Here is a 22,491-nt window from a genome sequence, read left to right as displayed (position 1 = left end):
ATAAGATTGGCTATTTAAGTAACAGCAAATGTTGAGAGACGTTTTCTACTCTAACTTAAAGGTAGTACTGCTTGACAGAGTAATAAGTTGCCCAGATGATTCCAGCTATGCTTTAGACAAAAAGCTAGTTATTAAAGGAAAGAAACTGGGAGACAGAACTGACTTCAATACCGTTATGTAGAATTTTGTGTTTAGTTGATTTAAATGTTCTGTATTTAGGCAGAAAATATTCTCATCTCTTCAGTTTTGCTGTATTTGAATGTAGAAGAGTCAAGTTATCTCCTCCCTGCAGCAATTCAGGTAGGCAATCTGTATGCGTCCACCCTGCTGAGAAAGCATGTGTTTTCAAGGCTGAAGGAAGGAGTACTTTGGAAAGCAATAAAATGATATTCAAATTCCTCGATGTTATTGGGCATCAGGATGCACATGGTTGCTGTTGCCTGAATTCACATAACAACCACTTTTCCAAGTGGGTAAGGTGCCACATCTCAGATTCCCTTTATGCATCCAAGAATTAGAGTGCAAGCATGCGTCTTGCTGTCCTGCACGCCCTGAGCCGTGGTGGCACCCAGCCCCAGGAACGCAGATAACTCTACTCTTGTTATGTTCTGCATCGAGATCTGTGCTGGGATTCCTCTTAAGCCAAAAAAGGCCAAGAGGAGACGAAAGGCATTGTCTACTTATTTTATCTGCCTCTGAAAAGGAGGCAGGATCAGCAAATGTCAGCTGATGTTCAAGCATAAAGGGGAACCTGAACATCTCAAAATGTTTCTACATGACCTTTCTCCAGCTAATTGCTTGACTGTGGTTTTTGTATTCATCCATTTGTTTGTTCATCTGTTGATTGGAAGTCCTGATTTGTTATCATTCTAGTGTCAGGTAGTTCTGGGAACATTTATCTGTGTAATAGATAATTTCAGTTAAATATTACTTATACTGTAATATAAGTAGGGTGTAATAACTGTCTCCGAAGCAGGGCCAGAAATGGAGCTGTTCTGCAAGACAGTCATCTTCTTTCTGTTAGTCTCTCCCAGCCTTGGGATAAATGGGGAATTCGCTCAGAATTTTATCGCCATTGCTGGACCTCTACCCAGCGAGTTAGTAAATAGATTGCATCTGCAGAACCGAGTCCTACCCAAGGAAGATCAGGGCCCTGCCGTGGCTGAAGCCCATGATTACCTGTGCCAACAAGATCTCGTGGCTCCTGAGCTGTCCCAGTACTTCTCCCACCTTCGTGAGATTGGGGTGACGCATTACAAAGTCTTCCTGCCGTGGGCATCCATTCTGCCGAAGGCGGATGCCAGGAAGCCGGATGAAGCCCAAGTGGAGTGCTACCAGGAGCTGCTCGAGACCCTGGTTGCTGCAGACCTCAGGCCAGTGGTAGTTCTGCATCACCAGCGTGTCCCTGGCGCTGTGGCCACGCAGGCTATGGGTAGGAAAGCCAACGCTTTCGCTGACCTTTTTGTGGAATACGCAGAGTTCAGCTTCCGCGTTTTTGGGGACCTGGTTGATGTGTGGCTCACCTTCAGCGACCTGCCGGAGGTCCTGAGAAGCCTGCCTTACGATGACCCCCAGTACCGAGCCCAGGCCTTAGCTGCCGCTCATGAAAGAGCTTACAATGTCTACCATGAGAAACACTCACCAGCAGGTAAGGAGAAGGGGGAGAGGGATTTTTTTAATACAGCTTTTTCACAAATATTTTGTGATGGGATTAAATGGCAATGGCTATATGCAATCTCTGTGTGAATATGCTGTCAGTGCTCAGAATTATATAGAAATCCTTGAGTAACGGGTTCCCTCAAATCCCTTATTTTGATAATTGTTCTATAACTCACTGGTAATCGCATTTTACTTGAAATGATAGTCAAAATAGTTGGGGGTAATATATATGTGTATGTGTGCATATTTATATTTAGTTTTTTAAGCATCAGGGAAATATTAAATAGCCTGTGGTTAATTTGAGCATCAGAAACTAGTACTTCAAAAGCAATTATAATACTTTTATATGCTTTTTCTCTAAGGGCTGTTATCCCTGTGCTCTTAATTTAAAGACCAGCAGGTGCCCCTGATGAAATGTAGTGTCATACTGTTCATATACCAAACCTTAAATGTCTTGTATAATAAAAGTGGGAATAAGACTTAGGAAGAATCTTTTGATTCCTGCCCAGTCATCTCATTTTCAAAGCCTATTCCTTATTTCAAAGTCATTGAAAACAGATTGCAGTTGCTACCATTTCAGCTAAGAGAGGAAGATTATGCCATCAGTCAGTGCCTGTGCTATAATCTCTTATTTGTGATGGGTGCAGGCTTTTTCATTCAGGCATGATCTGTTCCCAAGGAATACAGCTTTGGAGATCCAGATCTAGCTGAAGAATCAGGTCAAATTCAACTATCAGCCTTCCACCCAAAACATGGAAATCTTTGCAAATGTATTTAAAAATCCACTTAAACCAAACTGATCATGGTTTAAAATTACATTTCTCAGTTAATCAAAGTGAAATGATTTTATTTAACTTCAAAAAGTTAAATAAACTAAAATGAAACAAAATATTTACTTTTTTGCGTAAAACAAAAATTAATTCTGTCAGTTACAAATTAAAATTACTCAAATCCAGCCTTATTCTATTTGTTTCTGTGTACAATGACAAAATCATAATAATCAAGCTATTTGTGGATAATAATAATATGCTTTTGTGTACCTCTTCCTGACCCACAGAGGGCAGACTAAAATATTCCTGAAATGTACCTCAAACCGTGAAGAAACAAGGCACAAGAAGTCTCCTGAGAGATACTAATAGTGTGAGGAAGTCTACAGTGTCCTTTGTTTGACTTTAATCATTGCAGACACTGGGATTTTTAAGTAATTAAATCTTAACTCTACCTGTGTTACACAGAGCAAGAGAATTTCACCTCTTCTAAGATGGGTACTCAGGATTTTTTAAGCAGCTGTCCTCATGGGTCTGCCTTCTTTGGGCTTGGAATTTCTCTCTCCCAAGCAGACAATCAGTAGAGCTGGCTGAGTCCTGTTTTTTCAAATTTTTAATTAATTTATTTATTTTTAATTCCTGCATTTGTCAAAAACACTTTGCAGTACAGTTCACTCTTTAGAAGTTGCCCAGCTTCCCTCCCACATAACCTGCCCCCCCAAATTCCCAGTGTCCCAGCACCTCAGCATCATCCAGCACAGAATGGATTTCAAAAAATAGCCACTGTAGGACCACCACAAAGGCATGAAAATTAAAGATATTACTTATGCATGGAGTGGAAGGGCACCCACTGGACAGCTGTATTCAGATCCACCTTCCTGCAAGCAACAGTCCTAAGATGTTCATGAGCTTGTCGTGATAAGACAACGATTTATTGACAAAGACTCCTTGAACTCTGCCTTTGAATTTCTACCTTCTTCAACTCTCCATTGAAATCCTACTGGGTATTCTGAACTCAGCTACTTAGGGCGCTGTCTGATGTTCCACATCCTCAGAAATTTCCAAATGTTTTTAAAATAACTGCAGTGAACTGAAATTTTTTATTTGTCCTTAACATACTACCAATAGACTGCCTCTTTTTTTTTTCAAGGTGGAAAACTGTCCATTGCTTTAGGAATGGATTATGCCTTGGATAGCGCTTCTTCAGAATTGCTTTCAGTTTCTCTTCAGGTAACACTTTAATAGAAATTATTTCCAAAATTATGTAAATTTGATTTGATTTAATTTGATTTTTATGTACGGGATCAAGTGACTTATTGCAAGTTAAATACAATTTCAGCAAGTTAACCAATTGACCAATTTGGTAAATTTTACTTATTTGATTAGTCTGATCATGTGAAGCTCGCTGATTTAAAAAATGACTTCAGCGTCCTTTCCTGACAAGTAATCACTGATTAAGATATATAGAGATATTTGCTCTCATAATTGGCAATTTTAGCAATATACATGCTTAACTGCAAAAAGTGTACCCATTGTAATTTTATTTGCAAGTCTACTTAATGCACCACCAAAGAAATAGATACTTTATTTCAAATAACTGCTATTTAAAAAATCTGCTTATAATGTTAAAACACAGACTGAGCTGTGCCAAAAGTGATCTAGTTGCATGGGCATGGCACAAAATGAGGAGAACATAATTTCTACAAAGATGATGACATCCTTTCTGTAAAGACCAAACTCTCTGTTAGTAGTTGTCTTCACCTAGAGGATGTTGATGTAGGATACAGTGAACAAATGACAGTGCAGGTTTTTTGCATGTATTCACAATCCTTTAAAGCTTAGTAATAGGGTAAGTGATGTTGTAGGCATGGCATTTCAAGGATATAAGCAAGGTGTGGTTTGTAGGGAGAGGAAAGATTTTGTATTAGATGAGCTGACTAAACTAGAAGAAAACCTTGGACTGAAAAATAAACTGAAAGCTTATCAGTTTTTTTCCAACTTCATCAGCTGGTTTAATAAAAGAATACGATCTATTCCCTTGAACTTGATGACTTGCAGTGGGCTAACGCTTGTAGCTTGGAATGATTAAAGATTTCTGAAGTGGACTTTCCCCAAAGGATTATTGATAAGGCCTACCTGAACCACATAGTTGCAAAGGTTTCTCTGATTAATCATAGACAGTCTTACTAATTAAAAAATCAACCGTAAATCATTAATATTAAATTCATAAAATAATCCTAGAATTTAATTTAGCTGTTTAATTTTTACTTTCTTTAGAAGGAGAGATACAAAATGCATCTTCCCATACAGTATCCAGTTTGTACTCATTATATTGTCCAGGGCTCCCCTATAGCTGTATGACTTCTTACTCCAGCAATGTATCTTTATCAAACATTTCACAATTTTATATATTTTTTGTGTAATACCTGCAAAAAATACATTTTACTCCAGGATGATTCTTTTCCTTTTCTGGTTTCCAGGATTCGGTAGACTTTCTGTCTCTCAGCCTTCAGTACTGTTGCGGAAGTGAAACAGATTTTTACAAGAAATTGAATGAATTCCAGGTAACGTTATGCACAGTGTTAAAATTATAGCAGCAGACAACAGACTGTAAATAGAAGGGGAATTTCATGTTTCTTGATGCATGTCTAAACAGTTCTGATTTGCTGCAAGAACTCAGACAACAGCTACACTAGGAAACAGCTGCATAGTTCTCACTTAACTTCTCTGTTGTTATTCTGACTTAAAAACAGGTGTTCGAAAGTGCTGGGAAGGATCATCTTGGTCTATGCTCATTATTGATGCATTAACGACTGGAATGGCATAATTCTTTTGTCCAGGACTGAAAAACCTCTCTCACATCCTAAGTGCTTGATAAGCTGTTAGGCTAATACCTATACACTAAAAGACATTGTTTTATTCTAGCATGGGTTCTGCAATGGTACTACCAAACTTTGCAACTCCTCCTCAGTAGAGGCAGTGCTAGAAATGTTAATGAGGATGAGTTTGTGAAAGGATTAGATCGCATGGCAGCAACATGTCAGCAATGCTATAGGCTAGTACCTGATATTAAAACTCTGGTAGTGAATTGCACTCTTAAAATATGTAAGATGAGATTCATACAGCAACTGAGTAGCAGAATAAGGAGCTGCCCATATGACTCATTCTCTTTAGGGTCCCAGCATGCTGCAATTACTCTAAAAATCTGAAGTGGGTCAAACATTTATGGCAACAAATTCTTACCAAGTAAACTTTCAAAAAAGGACATACTTCCTCATGCCTTTTCAATGAGAAGTCGAACACTGAAAGTTTCTGGGGTTTATGCTTTGATTTGCATTGGGCTTTTTTTGGATCAGAGAAGAATAGTGGGTGGTATTTAATGCTTACTCTGTTGATTTATGAATTTAACTTTGAAGAACTTTATCACCGATTCTCAGTCTTCTAGGTACTTCCTATTCTGTGTTAAAAGCAACAAATGCCAAGAGCATGGTTTTACTAGCTGGCTGATGCTTCTTTTCATACAAGTCTCTGACTTTTGGTTTTGCAGAATGTCTGGAAGGACATACAGATCTTGGTTTTTAGTCTAAAGTTCCTTGATTGTGGTTCCATGGAAAAGAATCCTTTCATACCAGTAGCTGCCATTGTTGGAGGTGAGCGACGTATTTCAAGAAGGAGGAGAGTTTTTAGCTAAGCTCTGCATGGCAAATTATAGAGGATGTTCAAAATTGTCCAGTCCAGACCGCTGCTATTAGATGAAATAACTTTATGGTTTCTTTCATAGCCTTCTTGGAAAATTAAGGGTGGGTGGTGAGTGTTGAGGGATGGGAAGCAGGAAATCTTCCCCAAAGCTTTTCATAATTTTCATCAGCCTGAAGTTGCACCAGGAGAGGTTTAGATTGGATATTAGGAAAAATTTCTTCACTGAAAGGGTTGTCAAGCACTCGAACAGGCTGCCCAGGGAAGTGGTTGAGTCACCATCCCTGGAGGTATTTAAAAGATGTGTAGATATGGCACTTAGGGAGATGGTTTAGTGGTGGACTTGGCAGTGTTAGGTTGATCGTTGGACTCATCTTAAAGGTCTTTCCCAACCTAAATGATTCTATGATCATTTTTAACATGAAATTGTAAATATCTAATAAAAACCCAACATATTTGATCTGAGAAAAATAGCTATTAGTTATGAAAAGCATGCTTGTTTCTAAAGGTGTAATTCTATGTAGAAGTAGTGTCAAGCAGTCCATGGCATCTAAGTTGTGACTAAGTCCATCATTTACCCTTTGTTTTCAGCTATTAATAAAGAAGAGACACGTGCGATTGGGTATGATGTTAATGAGTTCCTGGACTTCTCAGCATCTCATGTTTTAAGGTACAGGTTTTGTCCTTTAAATCAGATACTGTAATAAAATGGTGTCCTCTAGAAACCTATGTGCAGGCAGACACAAGACAGTGTTAGTAGTAAAGTCTGCTGTTAGTTGCTGAGAGGACTGGAAAGGAATGCCTTTCTGCTGAGCCCAGTCTCTTGCTATTACAGACAATCCTCTATCCTGCTATTACAGGCAATGTAATCCTCTTCCACTCACTCATCCTTGGTTACCCAGATTGCACCTTCAAGCCAATACTAACAAGTACATTTTCCAAGACTTCTGTTCTTTTCAAAGGCAAACCAGTTAAAAATAAATTAATAAAATAAAATAAAACAGAGACCTTCCTAGGAGAGAAGCTAATTGTGCCTACAGAAATGTAGATATCATTGTGCAGGGAGATGCTAAGGATTACAGAAGCAGGATTGATTAGTTTTAGTTTATCCCATGGAAACTCACGAGAGCAGTTGTGGCATGTGAAAATTGTACACACTGCAAGGATTTTGTTTGCACCTTTGACCTAGCTGTAATGAATTATGACAATCTGCCTGCAAAGAAATGCTTTAGATACATAGCTCTTGAGCTGCTCTGCAGTTACTTCATTGCACTCCACCTTCATCTGCTAGCAGGATGGCAGTAATTGGACTGATCAGGTGACAAAGGAACTATATACCCTAAGTGGCCTATGTCAGCTGAATGGGAAGCAAACGATTCTGCTGTCCTCTGTATTCACAAGTTCTGTGGCATGGGCATCCACCCTGGAGATATTAACTTCTTTTTATTCTGTTTCCAGCAAAACAAATACTCTACAGGAGAACCCAGATGCTGTTCTGGCCCCTCGCTCGTCCTATCAAACAGTTTGGGAAATGTTTGCTAAACAGTCTGAATTGGAGAGGGATTCTTTTCTGCAAGATGTTTTCCCAGGTGGTTTTCTCTGGGGCACATCCACAGGTGCCTTTAACATTGAAGGAGCTTGGGCAGAGGATGGGAAAGGAGAGAGCATCTGGGATCAATTTGGACATGCAGGTCATGTCTACATGAACCAAACAGCAGACGTGGCATGTGACAGCTACTATAAAACCAGCTATGACGTTTACCTACTTAGGGGTCTTCATCCCCAACTGTACAAATTTTCTGTATCCTGGCCTAGAATTTTCCCTGATGGCACCAATGAGACCATCAACACCAAGGGTGTGGATTATTACAACCAATTAATTAACCGATTGCTAGAGTCTAACATTGAGCCCATGGTGACTTTGTTCCACTGGGACCTCCCACAAGCTCTTCAGGTTCTTGGTGGCTGGCAGAATGACAGTATCATAGCTGCTTTTGTAAACTATGCAGACTTCTGCTTTGCTACTTTTGGGGATCGGGTCAAGATCTGGATTACTTTCCATGAGCCTTGGGTTATCAGCTATGCTGGCTATGGCACCGGGGAGCATCCTCCAGGAATCACTGACCCAGGAGTAGCATCTTACAAGGTAGGGACACAGGAATAACTAGGATTCTGCAGCTGCCATTGTTGTGGGTTTTTTCCTCTGATGGTTCTGTACTTTAACCATGTTCAAGCCTAATGTGGCCTCTGAGACAACTATTTGCTTGTTGGATTTATGATACTTGCAAAAAATGGCATAGTTATTGGGTGCTAGATGACTTTGTTTTGTTTTTCTATTCTGAAAGCTGGTGTTGATGAATAGCCAGATTCTTCTGCTTAATCCAAAACCTGCTGCACTCCGGCTATGATTATTTGTTTTGTCAAGGTTTCTTCTTTTGGATGGAGACAACATTCTCGCATGGCAATAATCTCAATGCTGAAGAGTTCTTGTGCAAAGCAATGCGACACATATTTCTCTGCTTTCTGCCCCCCAGGTGGCTCACACAATTCTCAAGGCTCATGCCAAGGTCTGGCACCTGTATAATGACAAATACCGCTCTCAGCAACTGGGAAAAGTGGGGCTGGTGCTGAACTCGGACTGGGCTGAACCCAAGACTCCAACCAACTCTGAGGATGTGAGGGCATCTGAGAGGTACCTGCAGTTCATGCTTGGCTGGTTTGCTCACCCTATATTTGTTAATGGTGATTACCCAGATATCCTGAAGGCTCAGATCCAGGAAGTAAACCAGCAGTGCTCCACAACGGTTGCACAGCTGCCTCTGTTTACAGAAGAGGAGAAGTCCTGGGTGAAAGGGACTGCAGACTTTTTTGGTCTTTCCCATTACACTTCCCGCCTGGTCAGTGCTGTGACTAATGGGACCTGCACACCAAGCTACGAGAGCATCGGGAACTTCTCCTTGCATGTAGATCCTTCTTGGCCACAGACTGCCTCTTCTTGGATCCACGTGGTCCCTTGGGGATTAAGAAGGCTGCTGAAGTTTGTGTCCCAGGAATATACAGGTACAAAGATCCCAATTTACATAGCAGGAAATGGTATGCCGACAGGAGATGCGGGGGATCTTATTAATGACACTCTGCGAGTGGATTATTTCCGACGGTACATCAATGAGGCTCTAAAAGGTATGGAGAAATTTTAATTTTATGTTTTTTTAATAATGGCAGCTAGTTATTCTATCACTTCCATGGTGGTTACCTTTAAAACATCACCACTTGCATGGCGGTATGAGGTCAGTTGCCTATTGTGTATGTAGTGTGACTTAATATACTTCAGCCTATCTGGTGTCCAGATACAGAACTCTCCATTCTGTTTAGATATGGGAATAGTTTTTTCATATATACAGATAAATGTAGCCTGGACCCTAACGTCAGTCCCTCTGTGAGAACAGTGTTTTTGTAATTCAGCTTCCCTGAAGATGATTTGCCTGCAGACAGGCTCCTGCCTACCGAGATCTCATAGAACAGGATTGAATGATGTCTTTACTGATTAAGCAGATCTAACTGACAGCATCTGTACTGTTTCAGGTTAGAATTTTTAGGGAGATATTTATACTTCAGTTGTTTTGAGCAAGGTTCAAGGTATGCTTGTATCTTTGCAAACTGTGTATAAATTGACATAAAAATAATATTAGTGACAAGTTCTGGACAGGTATAGAGATTTGAGATTTCAAATAGAGATTTGACTGATACTCTCTTGAGATACACAAATCAATACTGTCAGGAAAACTTTATTAAATATAGTGTATTAAATAGGTTGGTGATCAGCGTATAGCATTTGATCTTCTTGACCTAGTTCTCAACATACTGATAGAAATGTTAAAGAGCTACAGAAAACACAATTTAGCATTGCTGTTATGCCTCAGCAGAAGTAAAGAAGATGGACTGCATATGGGAAGTGAACTTTTCTGGAATGGGAGAGATTTAGTGCTTTTTTGTAGGCAATGTGAGGAAGGATGCTGGACTTGCCTCTGCTGGTATTGTATCCACTGTTCTGCTAAAAGAAACTCCCCTGTGCTCAGGGAAGATGGCAAGCACTAAATACATGTAATGTTTCAGTTTAACTATAGTGTTAAATCTAAAAGTGTACCATATACCTAAATTGATGAATTGTGCTATTGTGCTTGAAAACAAGAACACAAGGAAAGGGATACCAGTGGCACAAGTGTCCTGTACTCAAATATCTCTTGACTAGTACTTCTTTTCTCATGCATTTTTATCACTAAGCATTTGACCATCTCCTGTGCTGACTGGTTTACTTGCCAGATATTCTAACTGTTTGGGTTTTTTTTTTTGCCTAAAAGACCATTCATAGATGTTTGGCTTATCACACTGTTACCCTCAGTTGTGGTGCTTATGTTGTGCTGTGCTGGGTTCAGAAAATGTTCAAATGAATAACAGTGTCTTGTACTGTTTCTGTGACAGCGGTAAAACTAGACAGAGTTGATGTTCAGTCCTATATTGCTCAGTCCCTGGTTGATGGCTTTGAAGGCCCAGTGGGGTACAGCCTAAAATTTGGGCTACATCATGTGAATTTCGAAGACAGCAACAGACCAAGGACTCCCAAGGCATCTGCTTATTTCTATTCCAGTGTTATTGAAAAAAATGGTTTCCCATCCAAAGTCTTGGACAGATCTTCTACACCAGTGGTGTTTGACCTACCTGTGCCATCCAAGTTGCCAAATTTACCAGCATCAGAAGTTCCCTCCAAGGCAAAGGTTGTCTGGCAGAAGTTTTCATCTCAAACAGACTTTGAAAGGGACATGTACTTTTATGGGACATTCCCAGAGGACTTTACATGGGGTGTGTCGTCTTCTGCCTACCAGGTAGAGGGAGGTTGGAATGCAGATGGCAAAGGACCCAGCATTTGGGATAATTTCACCCATGTCCCAGGGAATATAAAGAATAATGATACTGGAGATATAGCTTGTGATAGCTACAACAAGGTGGAGGAAGATATTTACCTGCTGAGAGCCTTAGGGGTAAAGAACTATGCTTTTTCCCTGTCCTGGTCTCGAATTTTCCCCAGCGGAAGGAACAACTCCATAAACAGCCATGGAGTCGACTACTATAACCGTCTCATTGATGGACTGGTAGCAAACAACATCACTCCAATCGTCACTCTCTACCACTGGGACCTGCCACAAGCTCTCCAGGACATTGGTGGCTGGGAGAGCAGTGCGCTGATTGACCTGTTTGATAGTTTTGCAGACTTCTGCTTCCAGACCTTTGGGGACAGGGTGAAGTTCTGGATTACGTTCAATGAACCCCAAGTCATTGCCTGGTTTGGCTATGGTGCTGGGACATTTCCACCCAATGTCAATGACCCTGGCAGTGCTCCCTACAGGGTTGCCCACATCTTACTGAAAGCTCACGCCAGGGTCTACCACACATATGATGACAAATACAGAGCGAGTCAGGGAGGGGTCATTGCTCTGTGTCCCAACATTGACTGGGTTGAGCCAAAGACACCAAGCGACCCCAGGGACATAGAAGCTGCAGACAGGTACCTGCAGTTTTTGGTGGGGTGGTTTACACACCCGATTTTCAAAAATGGGGACTACCCTGATGTCATGAAGTGGAAAGTTGGGAACAGGAGTGAGCTCCAGAACCTGCCATCGTCTCGCCTACCAGTTTTCACAGCAGAGGAGCGTGAATACATCAGGGGCACAGCAGATGTTTTCTGCTTCAACACCTACACCTCCAAAATTGTAACCCATGCAACAACCCGGTTGAGGCCCTTCTCCTACGTGTACGACCAGGAAGTTTTAACAAAGGTTGACAGCTCCTGGCCTTCCTCAGCTATTACTGACCATCGGGCTGTGGCCTGGGGGCTGAGGAGGCTACTGAACTGGATCAAAGAAGAATATGGAAATCCCCCAATATACATAATTGAGAATGGGGTGGGAATAAAGACCAAATCGGATATTGATGACAATACCAGGATATTTTACTACAAAACATACGTTGACGAAGCTTTAAAAGGTACCAGTGTTTTCTTTTGTTCTGTTGGTGGTGTGTGTCTCCTCTCTAGATTTCTGGTTACGTTATTCCTCTGAAAAGTAGTTTTTAAAAGTGATTGATATCAGTCTTTAAATATTCTGAACACAATATAAACATAGTGTTTCTTTTTATCATCTCCTTTGCATGGCTATTTGTACTTGTATCCTCCAACTATGAAGAGTCTCTTAATGATCTTAGTTGACCAGTGCCAGCTTTATGAAGCTAGAAGTGTGTATGTGCTTGCATGTGAATTCCTTGCGGTTCTTTTAAGGTGTGACTATACCACTGATGCTCTTGCATTTGTTTCTGGTTTTTCAGCTTACAAGTTGGATGGTGTTAACCTGAGAGGATACAACGCTTGGTCTTTTATGGATACCTTTGAATGGTTGAATGGTTACGATCCAAGATTTGGATTGCACCAGGTTGATTTTGACAATCCCAACAGGCCAAGAACCCCAAAGCGCTCTGCTGTGTACTATGCAGAAATCATCCGTAATAATGGTATTCCATTGCCAAAAGAAAATGAATTTTTACACGGAGAGTTTCCAAAGAACTTTTACTGGAGTGTAGCAACTGCAGCATATCAGGTTAGGAAACCAAGACTGACTCTTAAAGTATTTGTGGACAGTTAATTCATTTTGGATGAGACGCAGCTTTTGTAACATTAAGTTTTACTGTAATTGAGAGTTAGTGTAAAAACTGCTGTAAAAGGGAGGAACTTGGAGATATTTAAGGGCATGGTTATACCACAGGAATTGAGACAGCAGCATGGGCTTCACAAGAGCCGGCCAACATGGAGCAGCAGGTGAACCGAAACAATGCTTGTTCTGTGACATTGTACTTTGCTAGTACGTCTTGCCTTGAGGCCCAAGAGGTCTTACTAGTCTGGTACAGCAAAACCATTGCTATTTCTAGTCTTAAGCTGATAAGTCAAAATATGGTGTGCTGCCACAAAGACTAACAGGCTGAATTCTTTGCTAGGCCAAGACCTAAATTTGGGGTTTACTAACAATTCCCCCCTCATCTTCAATTACAGATTGAGGGAGGATGGAGAGCAGATGGGAAAGGACTTAGCATTTGGGACCAATTTTCTCACACTCCCTTGAAAATCAGCAATGATGACACTGGAGACGTAGCTTGTGACAGCTACCACAAGATTGAGGAGGATGTGGAAATGCTGAAAAGCCTCAAGGTTTCTCACTACCGCTTTTCAATCTCCTGGTCCCGCATTCTTCCAGATGGGACCACCAGCTACATCAATGAAATGGGACTGAACTACTATGAAAGGCTTATTGATGCTCTTCTGGCCGCTAACATTATGCCTCAGGTAACTAAAAACAGTAACTTTCAGGTAACTAAAAAATAGCAGAAACCAAGTCTGATGATCAGACCACATGTGTGTGTTTCCATCCACACCTTTCTTCACAGAGAAATTGTTTTTCATTGTGGTCTGCAAAGAAACACAGTTTTTGCATAACAAAATGAACTGGGAATATAGTGATATGTTAGAAATTACTACTCAGAAAGATCACAGTAACCTTACTGTTGGCTGCTTGCAATTACCTTCTTGTCCCTCATGTGCTTGGAAGTGGACTCCACAAGGACCTGCGCAGTGATCTTTCCAGAGACTGAGGTGAGGCCGACCAACCTGTAGTTCCCAGGATCCTCCTTCTTGCCTTTCTTGGAGATGGGTGTAACATTACTGTTTTCCCAGGAGTCAAGAAGCTCCGCTGATTAGCATGGTTTGTCACATAAAAAGACAGTGACCTCACCACTGCATCAATCAGCTCTTTCAGCACTGTCGAGTGAATCTGACCTGTCCCCATAGACGTGGACACCTGTAGCTTTTTTATGCTTCTACCTGTGGCTTCCCCACTGCCGGCTGTCCCTGTCCTCCCCAAACCACACTGGTACATGTCGGGAATGCACATGGCTGCACCAAACACTGCATACATGTGTACACACACGATACAGGGGGCAATGCAGGAATATCTACACAAGCATTGTTGGATCATACCTGAGCAAACCTGTGCCTTCATGGCATTGCTCTAGACTGGTCCAACAGATGTACCAGCCCGAATGGATGTTCTATTGGACTGTATTTCATCTCAGAGTCAGTGCAGGCACAGCAGTTCTTCACTGACAAGTTCTTGCTATCACAAGGTTGTGGTGGTTTTTGGTAAAAGCTTCATCTTCACTATCAGGCAGTCCTTAGAGTTTGAGTCATTTCTCCATGTCCTAAAGAAACTGAAACACTGGCAAAAAGCTATTTTATTTGAGTGCACGAGTGATCACTACAAACTCAAACACCATTAAGGAACAGGTAGCTGCAGATCAAAGCATAGTTTATTTATGTTCATAAATGAGGCTGGATTACTGCCCTTATTTCCAAAAGTCAGAGTGACTGGTTGAGTCCTTTCTCTTGCTGTCTTTCCCCACAGGTAACTCTCTATCATTGGGACCTCCCACAGGCACTGCAGAACGTCGGTGGGTGGGAGAATGATACTATCATTCAGAGGTTTAAGGAATATGCTGAGGTCCTTTTCCAGAGACTGGGAGATAAAGTGAAATTTTGGATAACCCTCAATGAACCTTACAACACTGCATATTGTGGCTATGGCGTTGGCACAGCTGCTCCAGGTAAGACTGCTCAGACAGGTAACACATAACCTCAGAGCCTTCACGGCACTGTAGACACAACTCTGTTTTATGCTGCAGCAGAGTAGATGCTAGGGGCTTTCAAAGGTAGAGCAAGGAAGACGGTGTGGTGGGCATAAATGGGGTTTGAACTGCTGTGATGTGGTGAACAGGTCCTTCTTTCACTTTGCCTGTCCCCTCCAAGACCCCTCCTCCTTCTTCCAGTCCTCTAATCCACCCCTCCTCTGCAACCTCGGGATTACACTTGCTGTCAGGAGCAGACCCCATTTCTAGACCAGCTCCGGGGACTGTGGAGAAGGGTTAGGGCTGGAGGAGGGCTAAGCTCATCTGTAGGGTAGAAGCAAAGGAAGGAGAGGGATGGGAGCTGGCCTGAACACGCAGCTTTCTGCTGTCCATACTGGCAGCAGCAGCCCGTTGCTGGGGCTGGCAGCCCTGCACAGGCAGAAAGCTGAACCAGCCTGTGTCCCGCTGCAGGGGGAGGAAGGGGCAACGAGGGGTCCTGCACAGCCTGCCCACTGCAGCTGCACCTTCAGCTGTCTCTGCTGAAGCAGTGATTTCAGCCCAGGGCTGGGCCCAAGGACACCAGGTGCTGCACGTTTATTCGTAGGGGGCAGTTCTGGGTGTCCTGGGTGTTGTGTTAATCTGGAAAGGAGCCGATGAGAAAGCTGGGAACTGCTGCTCCACTGCCTGTGCTCTCACCGTCTCTGCAGGCATCTCTGTTCGGCCAGGGCGAGCCCCCTACATTGTGGGGCACAACTTAATAAGGGCCCACGCAGAAGTCTGGCACCTCTACAATGAGACCTACCGGGCAAAACAAGGAGGATTAATCTCTATCGCCATCAACTCTGACTGGGCAGAACCAAGGAACCCACACAACCAGGAGGACATCGATGCTGCCAGACAATACTTGCAGGTACAGAGACACCTGGTCACAGCTCTCCCTGCTGCCCCAGGGTTTGTTCATGCTGGCACCCTCTCTCTGGGTGCTGGAGATGCCCAGAACCTAGGTCAGCATTTCACTGAAAGAAAAGGATGAGCCAGAGGCATCAGCGTGAGAAAATGTATCACACTTTTTTGGCTGATCAAGTATGCAACAGAAATGAGACAAAATATGGTTGCAGTGACAAAAACTTATTAAATTTACTGCCATTATATGGGCATCCCTGGCTATCTCCATGTACCTGTTCACTATAAATTCAGGTACTAGCTATAAAGCAGCAAATGAAGGAGAAATGGTTAAATCCCTTGTTTTGATACATAATTTATCCTTCTCCCTTGTTTCCTGTCTTAGTTTCTTCTAGGTTGGTTTGCTCATCCCATTTTCAAAAATGGTGATTATAATGAAGTGATGAAGACGAGGATTCGGGAACGCAGTCTGGCTCAAGGTCTGAACCAGTCCCGGTAAGAGCCCAGGCACTTGCTGTGCTGAAACCTGCTTTTCTGATAGAAGTGGTAAATTTCAATGATTCTGTTGCAATGTTACTATAAAAAACTTACTGTATCCTCACAGAAAAACTCTAGCGTACATTGTGCCTGTTCCCTGTCTTCACCTCTCTTGCAAACTAAATTTACTAATGTAACCTATCTTTGGGGTCGTAAGTTGGCAGCTCAGAGTGACATACTAAATGTTCTGCATTAGACACAGTGCTTTACCTGACAACCATGGTAAATGTGTTTTAACTTTTCTTAAAACTGTGTACTGAACTCGAGCACTGAGAACTCATTGGTTCCTCTGAATTACATTTCTTATTTTCCATTACCGTTAATTATTAATGTTATTGTAGTAGCAGTGCTCCATCATGAATGTTTTTCCTTTTCTCTCCCTTTCGAGGCACATATAAAGAAAGCACTTTTCCCCCTCTTCACTTTAATAGCAATTTCATGGGGTATATTAGAACTGGGGCTGTTCCTGATCATTCCTCTCCGAAAATGTGAAAGACCACTTGTTTTGAAATGAGGGAGATGGTGGAAGAGGCGGTGTGTGCTCTGCAGCAAAGGCAGGTCTCTTCAGGATTCGAGTTATGCTTTTGTATGTGCCTAAAACACTTGCATTCTTAGGCACTTTTTTTGACATGTTATTTCTTTGGCAATTGCTGCCATTAATAAGAGAGCAAAGTCACGCGTGTTGCTTTATGAGATAATGTGCCCAAGCATCTCAATCTGTTGAAGAAGTCCTGTCCTCAGTCTAAGACTGCAAACTTTCAAGCACCACCAAATTGCCAGGAGCACTGGCAGCATTTTCAGCAGGGCTTGCCTAGGGACCTAATTCCCAGAAGAACCTTCTCCCTCTTCTGGCTAAGAGAGAGCTGAAACCTCGCTCCTTGTTCCAGGGTACCCTGGATGTCCCTGACTCCGTTTCTTACTCTGTGTAGACTGTGTAGGGCTGCAGATCCCAAACGGGGGTGTTCTTCTCTGAGGAGGCTTCCCTTTTGAAGGGAACCGAGCATTTTGGGATTAAATAGTAGAGTCCACACACACACACAGAGCCTCGTTCCCAGTTTCTCCTGGGTTTTCCCATGTTCTTCCAGAAGGATCACGGTACCTCCCCTTGTGCTTGTGGTGCCGGTACCAGGGATAACCAGCATTACACATGGAGCGTGTTCAAAGCGTGGACCTCAGGGAGAAAGCGCAGAAGTTTTTATTGTTTCCTGTGTCGAAGCCAGAGTTTATGAGACAACGCCGTTATTAGCCTCTGCCATGACCTACCAAGTACTACTACTGCCACGCAGAGAAGAGCTCTTCTTGTAGCAGATGCCTGCTCCCCTGCTCCTGTGAAGCACATCTTGGCACAGATGGCTGCCTGCACCTTCAGTGCGTGCAAGCGGTAGTACAGTGTTTTGAGGGGGCTTGTGACATCTCCCCTGAGCAGGGACAGGACCCCCTGGATGTCACTGCCTGCTAGGAGGCACCAGTTCATGCTTCCCTCTGTCAGAGCTGGTCATGCTCTTGCAGGATGGTGGGCTGAGACAGGTCACTGGCAAACACCGCAGCTCTGGGTCTCCACAGGGGTGTGGTGAGTACATGACAACCAAAATGATTGTCGCTGGTTCCTCCCAATGCGTTCCTCACTAGGCATGCACTGTTTCTTGTCTTATAAAGCAGGATGATGGTCAGACTTCTCGTTTGACCATGAGCGGGACCTCTAGCCATCAGGTGTCTCTCTTCTGGTCAGTGAAAGGTCTGTTCCTCTCTTGGAGAACGTTAGAGCAGGCAGCATGAATTACACAACAGGACTGGGGAGGGGTAGAAGCAAAAGAAGGGGAAATCCTGAGAAGACTTACATTTTGAGGGGTTTATGCTTTTCTCTGTTTTCTATTGCAGACTTCCAGAATTTACTGAAAGTGAAAAGCAAAGAATTAAAGGCACCTATGACTACTTTGGTCTAAATCATTATACTACAGTTTTAACGTACAACATAAATTATCCTGCTGGTGTTCAGTCGTATGACTCTGATAGGTAAGAGATGAATGTAAATTATTGGTCAAGTAAAATACGCACACCTGGAGTCTGGGCCAACTGAGCAGTGTAAACTGATAGGAAATAAAGGCGTGAGACAGGTATTTTAAGCTGTTGCAACCAATACTAGGGAAAATATCCCCGAAGAGTACCTTGTGGTGCTGTTAAAAAGTCCAGCAACAGCCCTTTTTTTTTTTTTTTAACAAACCTGATGACAAATGTGAATGTTTAAAACAGGACAAAGAAAATTAGAGGATCTGCTAAAGGAAGAAATCTGCACTTTTGAGTCTCCCAAAGGTTTGGGATCAGCTGTATACAGTATTATTTACTGTATTACCTGCCCCCAATCTGCAGTTTGAACTGCTAGATTATCCTGGTTTATGGATACTGCTCCATTTGCTGTTGAACAGTTGTTAGTTCCCTCACCAGATTGGGTAAATGTAAGTTCAAAGCCTAAATAGCTAAATCACTTCATGGTTAAGTATACAGAAGTAAGTCAAGATTTTTATTTGGATACCAATTTCTTTTCCCCAGCTTCAAAAGGTAAACAATAGGACCTTACTAGTTTTTCTGATGAGAATTAAAGTAGCGGTGGGACCATGCATGGGGGTGAACATAGGCTGTTTTCTGAAACATTTCCCCAGAGAATATATTAAATTATTATAACTTCCTTTTGCTGCTGCATCCCAGCCCCTGTGGTTTAGCCCCATAGCAGGACACTGGGCTCAGTCTTGCATTCCTGTACGTAGGTGTAAATGGCAATTTTGTGTGCTCAAGCACTGCATTATATGTATGTTGAACAGTAGAAATGGTGTCAAAGTACAAAGATCTGGAGCTAACATCACATCCTCAGCCATAGTTGATTTAAGCATAATACGATTGTAAAGCAAAGTATGAGAAGTGTTTTCTAGAGGCTTGTGAGCACCAGCACCCCCTCAGCCTGCTGTGCTTTCGCCAGCTTGTCCCAATGTCACTGCTGGTTCAGTTTCCTGCATTGCTCAGCACCTTATTTCTCAGCCCTGCAGCAATGGGGTGCCAGGCAGAGCGGCAGGCACTTGGGACTGGTCCCTTGATCACTGTGTCCTCCTCCGCAGGGGTGTAGCTTCAGTAACCGACCGCAGCTGGCTGAACTCCGGTTCCTTATGGCTAAAGGTGACACCCTTTGGTTTCCGAAAGCTCCTGAGATGGATAAAGGAAGAGTACAACAACCCTCCGATTTACGTGACTGAAAATGGGATCTCAGAAAGGGGAGCCTTAGACTTGAACGACACTTGGCGAATGCATTACTATCGAAGCTACGTTAATGAAGCACTGAAAGGTAGGAATGATTATTTAAATCTGATCATCCACATCTCTAGAGAGCAGCAGTGTCTTGCCAGAAGACTGATATGTATGAAGCAAGTAGTTGTGAAGAGCTGAAAGACCACTGCCATCACACTTGCCAGTTACGCACTCACCTGAGTTTACTCTGTATCTGCTTCTGAGAGCCTTTGGGTTTAGCAGAAACTGCCCATGGATAGCCACAGCTTTGCAGGGAAATGTGAGCTAAAGGAAGAACAAACCCTGGGTTTAGCAGGGTAACTGCAGCTTCCTTGTATAGCTGCATCTGGCAAGAGCAGGTACTACTACCTGGCGAATACCTGTTTTGACTTCTGCTGTGTCTAAAAACTGCATCTTTTTAAAAAACAGAAAAAAAACAAACCCCAAAGTGGTTTCAATTACAGCAGTGTCAGGCAACATCAGGGAAGGGCTTTTTTTCAGTTTGCTTCTCTGAGGTACTGGGAACTGGCAGCCAGATGTTCAGAAAATGGTTGTTTACTGCCTTTTAGCAGCAAGGCCCCACATTTGAAACACTGTTTGCATTATCGATGGCTTGTCTTCTCTGTTCCTAACCCTTTGTTTATTGGACAAAACCTTTGATTCTTGGAGCAGAGGAAAGCGGCCTCCAACACTGGCAGGCTGACTGAGCTACCCTGGTTGCTCGTTAGCTGTAACTTGGCAGTTGAACTACCCCAAAGCAACTGAGCCAAGGCAACACGCAAGAGAAGTGGGAGCAGGGGAGACGGCAAAAACCAGTGAGGCCAAAGTGGCAATAACCTCACTGCGCTCAGCACCCTGCTGCTGTGTAGTGTCCCTGAGCATCTTTGTGCCACCCCTGGCCTGGCGGTGACACCTCCCGTCACCCGGCTGCACAACTAACCTGTTCCCTCTGGTCCTGGTCACAGCTGTTGTGCTCGATGGCGTCGACTTACGAGGCTACACCGCGTGGACACTGATGGACAACTTCGAGTGGGCAGTGGGCTTTGATGAAAGGTTTGGGCTCTATCAAGTGAATTTCACAGACCCCAACTTGCCGCGGCGCCCCAAAGCCTCTGCCAGGTATTACTCGCAGATCATAAACTGCAACGGGTTTCCAGACCCAGCAATGGGCCCACATCCCTGTCTGGAACTGGAGCCTGAAGGTAAGCGATGCAGCAGAAATCATATTTTTTTTTGTGTGTGTGTGTGCATCCAATTCTAATCCTGAAAGATTTCCATAATTTATGGTCTTCAAAGACACCAACATTTTCTGCAATATTCTTTTTAAGGGCTCCAGTAGTGCACTGATTAATCATCAGTCTTTGTTATGACTGAAGACAGTCATGTGGAATTATGTCACTTCTATATGCAAAACCAGAACAATGACTAAATTTTGTGCGATAGCACCTTGATACATGCCTGCCTCCAAAATGCAGCAAAGTTACTCCATTCTACTTTTCTCTAACAGAACTGCCTAAGACATTTTCCAAACAACACATATTCAGTATTCCCACACCATTTTTTTCTAAACAATTTTGAATACTTTATATGAATCAGTGTTTTGGTTAAGCCTTTAGAAATGCCCTTTTGTCATTTACATTTTCTGAACCAGAGGAGTACATTGAACACCAACTGTTGTTAGTGTGGGGTTCTGGAGATGACCATGGCTGCCAGAGAATACTCACCTTTCCTGGACTGTCAAGAATTGCACTATCAATCAGCCTCAGCTGTGCCTTTACTTTGAGCTAAAATTGTGTGTCACTGATCCCACAGAATTACAGCTACTGCCAGAGGACAGAATAGCAATAGTGAAAGCCTTGTAGAGGCAGGAAGCAGCAATACACACACACACACCCCCCAAACAGTTCACCCCAGGCTGTGTACTAATACTTTCTTATTGTTTTCCCATGGACAGTGACACCAACAGACACCACACCAGGACTGGCTGACAGCGTGCGCTTTTTGGGATTAGATTTAACAGCACAAAATGCAGAAATAGCACTGTATGTGCTTTTTGCTCTTTCAGGAGTTGGAGCGTTGGGCTTGGCTCTTTTTGCATACAAGTATGGAAAATTATCCAAAAGATCCCATAAACAGTCACACATGGAACTTAGTAAATTCTGAAGTCTCCACTTGCTAAAGGGTTTGTTTGTTTTTTATTAAAAAAGTCTGTAGCAGCACCTGGAAAAGAAACCTAGTGCTTGTACTACTGCAACTTGGCATCTTGCTTTAGAGGTGGCTCCCCATCATTGTGGTGTTTGCTTACCAACTTTAAAATAAAAAAAAAAAAATCTCCATGGTAACTGTCTCTTTTCTCCCCACGTACTATTGATTTCTTAAAGACAAAAGTAAAATTGCTTGTTCCTATCTGCATAAGGATTCTGAACTTGACCTTTCATCTGTTCTTGCTTCACCCTCTCCCCTTGGATGACGCAGGTCTCTTCAAGTTTATCTGAGAGCAGCCCCTCGAAGCTCTACTGCTTCTCAATGGGTTTAAGACAAATTAGTCTGTTCTACTGCAGCTACTGTATGGATTTTTTCCCCCTTTCATTTATTTCATATACATTTTTTTTTAATTGTGTATCCTAAGTTTTTAAAAAAATAACAGAAATGGCCCCAAGTCTATGCCTTCACATTTGAACAGAGTGTGATACTTAATTAAACCTCCTTTAAACAGGAATCAGAAGCAGCACAGAACACCTGTAATATGTAGGTCTCTAACACCAAGATGCACAGTACTTGGTGTGGGGGAGGGAAGGCTGATATCCTATGACCCTTCCTCCAAAATAAAAGCTTCCAGGCTCTTGTGTTGCAGGCCCCCGCTAACAACATTTCTACTTTATGTGATAAAGACCCACCTTTTTTCTTCCTGTACCATTGCCTGGACCCAAACCACTTA

At 42.7% G+C, this 22,491-nt stretch overlaps 1 protein-coding gene across 1 annotated transcript; it reads left to right on the top strand.

Annotated features, from left to right (window-relative positions):
- Positions 1-984: 984 nt before the first annotated feature.
- LCT (lactase) lies at positions 985-21,716 on the top strand. Its single transcript, XM_075028905.1, has 17 exons — positions 985-1,648; positions 3,577-3,656; positions 4,907-4,990; positions 5,974-6,076; positions 6,714-6,792; positions 7,581-8,268; positions 8,657-9,302; positions 10,602-12,161; positions 12,498-12,766; positions 13,216-13,506; positions 14,621-14,819; positions 15,548-15,750; positions 16,129-16,238; positions 18,159-18,293; positions 19,388-19,611; positions 20,519-20,755; positions 21,508-21,716. The coding sequence occupies exons 1-17, from the start codon at positions 985-987 to the stop codon at positions 21,714-21,716; spliced, it is 5,781 nt and encodes a 1,926-aa protein (XP_074885006.1).
- Positions 21,717-22,491: the final 775 nt, after the last annotated feature.

The sequence above is a fragment of the Buteo buteo genome, chromosome 5 (genome assembly GCF_964188355.1).
Source record: "Buteo buteo chromosome 5, bButBut1.hap1.1, whole genome shotgun sequence".
In the NCBI taxonomy this organism is placed as follows: Eukaryota; Metazoa; Chordata; class Aves; order Accipitriformes; family Accipitridae; genus Buteo; species Buteo buteo.
The sequence above is the reverse complement of the archived record's forward strand: the minus strand, read 5'-3'. Positions and strand labels throughout refer to the sequence as shown.

Bases quoted from the DNA above. Each gene is read 5' to 3' on its own strand.
- LCT (XM_075028905.1), top strand. From the start codon at position 985: ATGGAGCTGTTCTGCAAGACAGTCATCTTCTTTCTGTTAGTCTCTCCC. The intron at 1,649-3,576 runs GTAAGGAGAAGG...TTTTTTTTCAAG, and splicing joins TGAGAAACACTCACCAGCAG to GTGGAAAACTGTCCATTGCT. The intron at 9,303-10,601 runs GTATGGAGAAAT...TTTCTGTGACAG, and splicing joins CATCAATGAGGCTCTAAAAG to CGGTAAAACTAGACAGAGTT.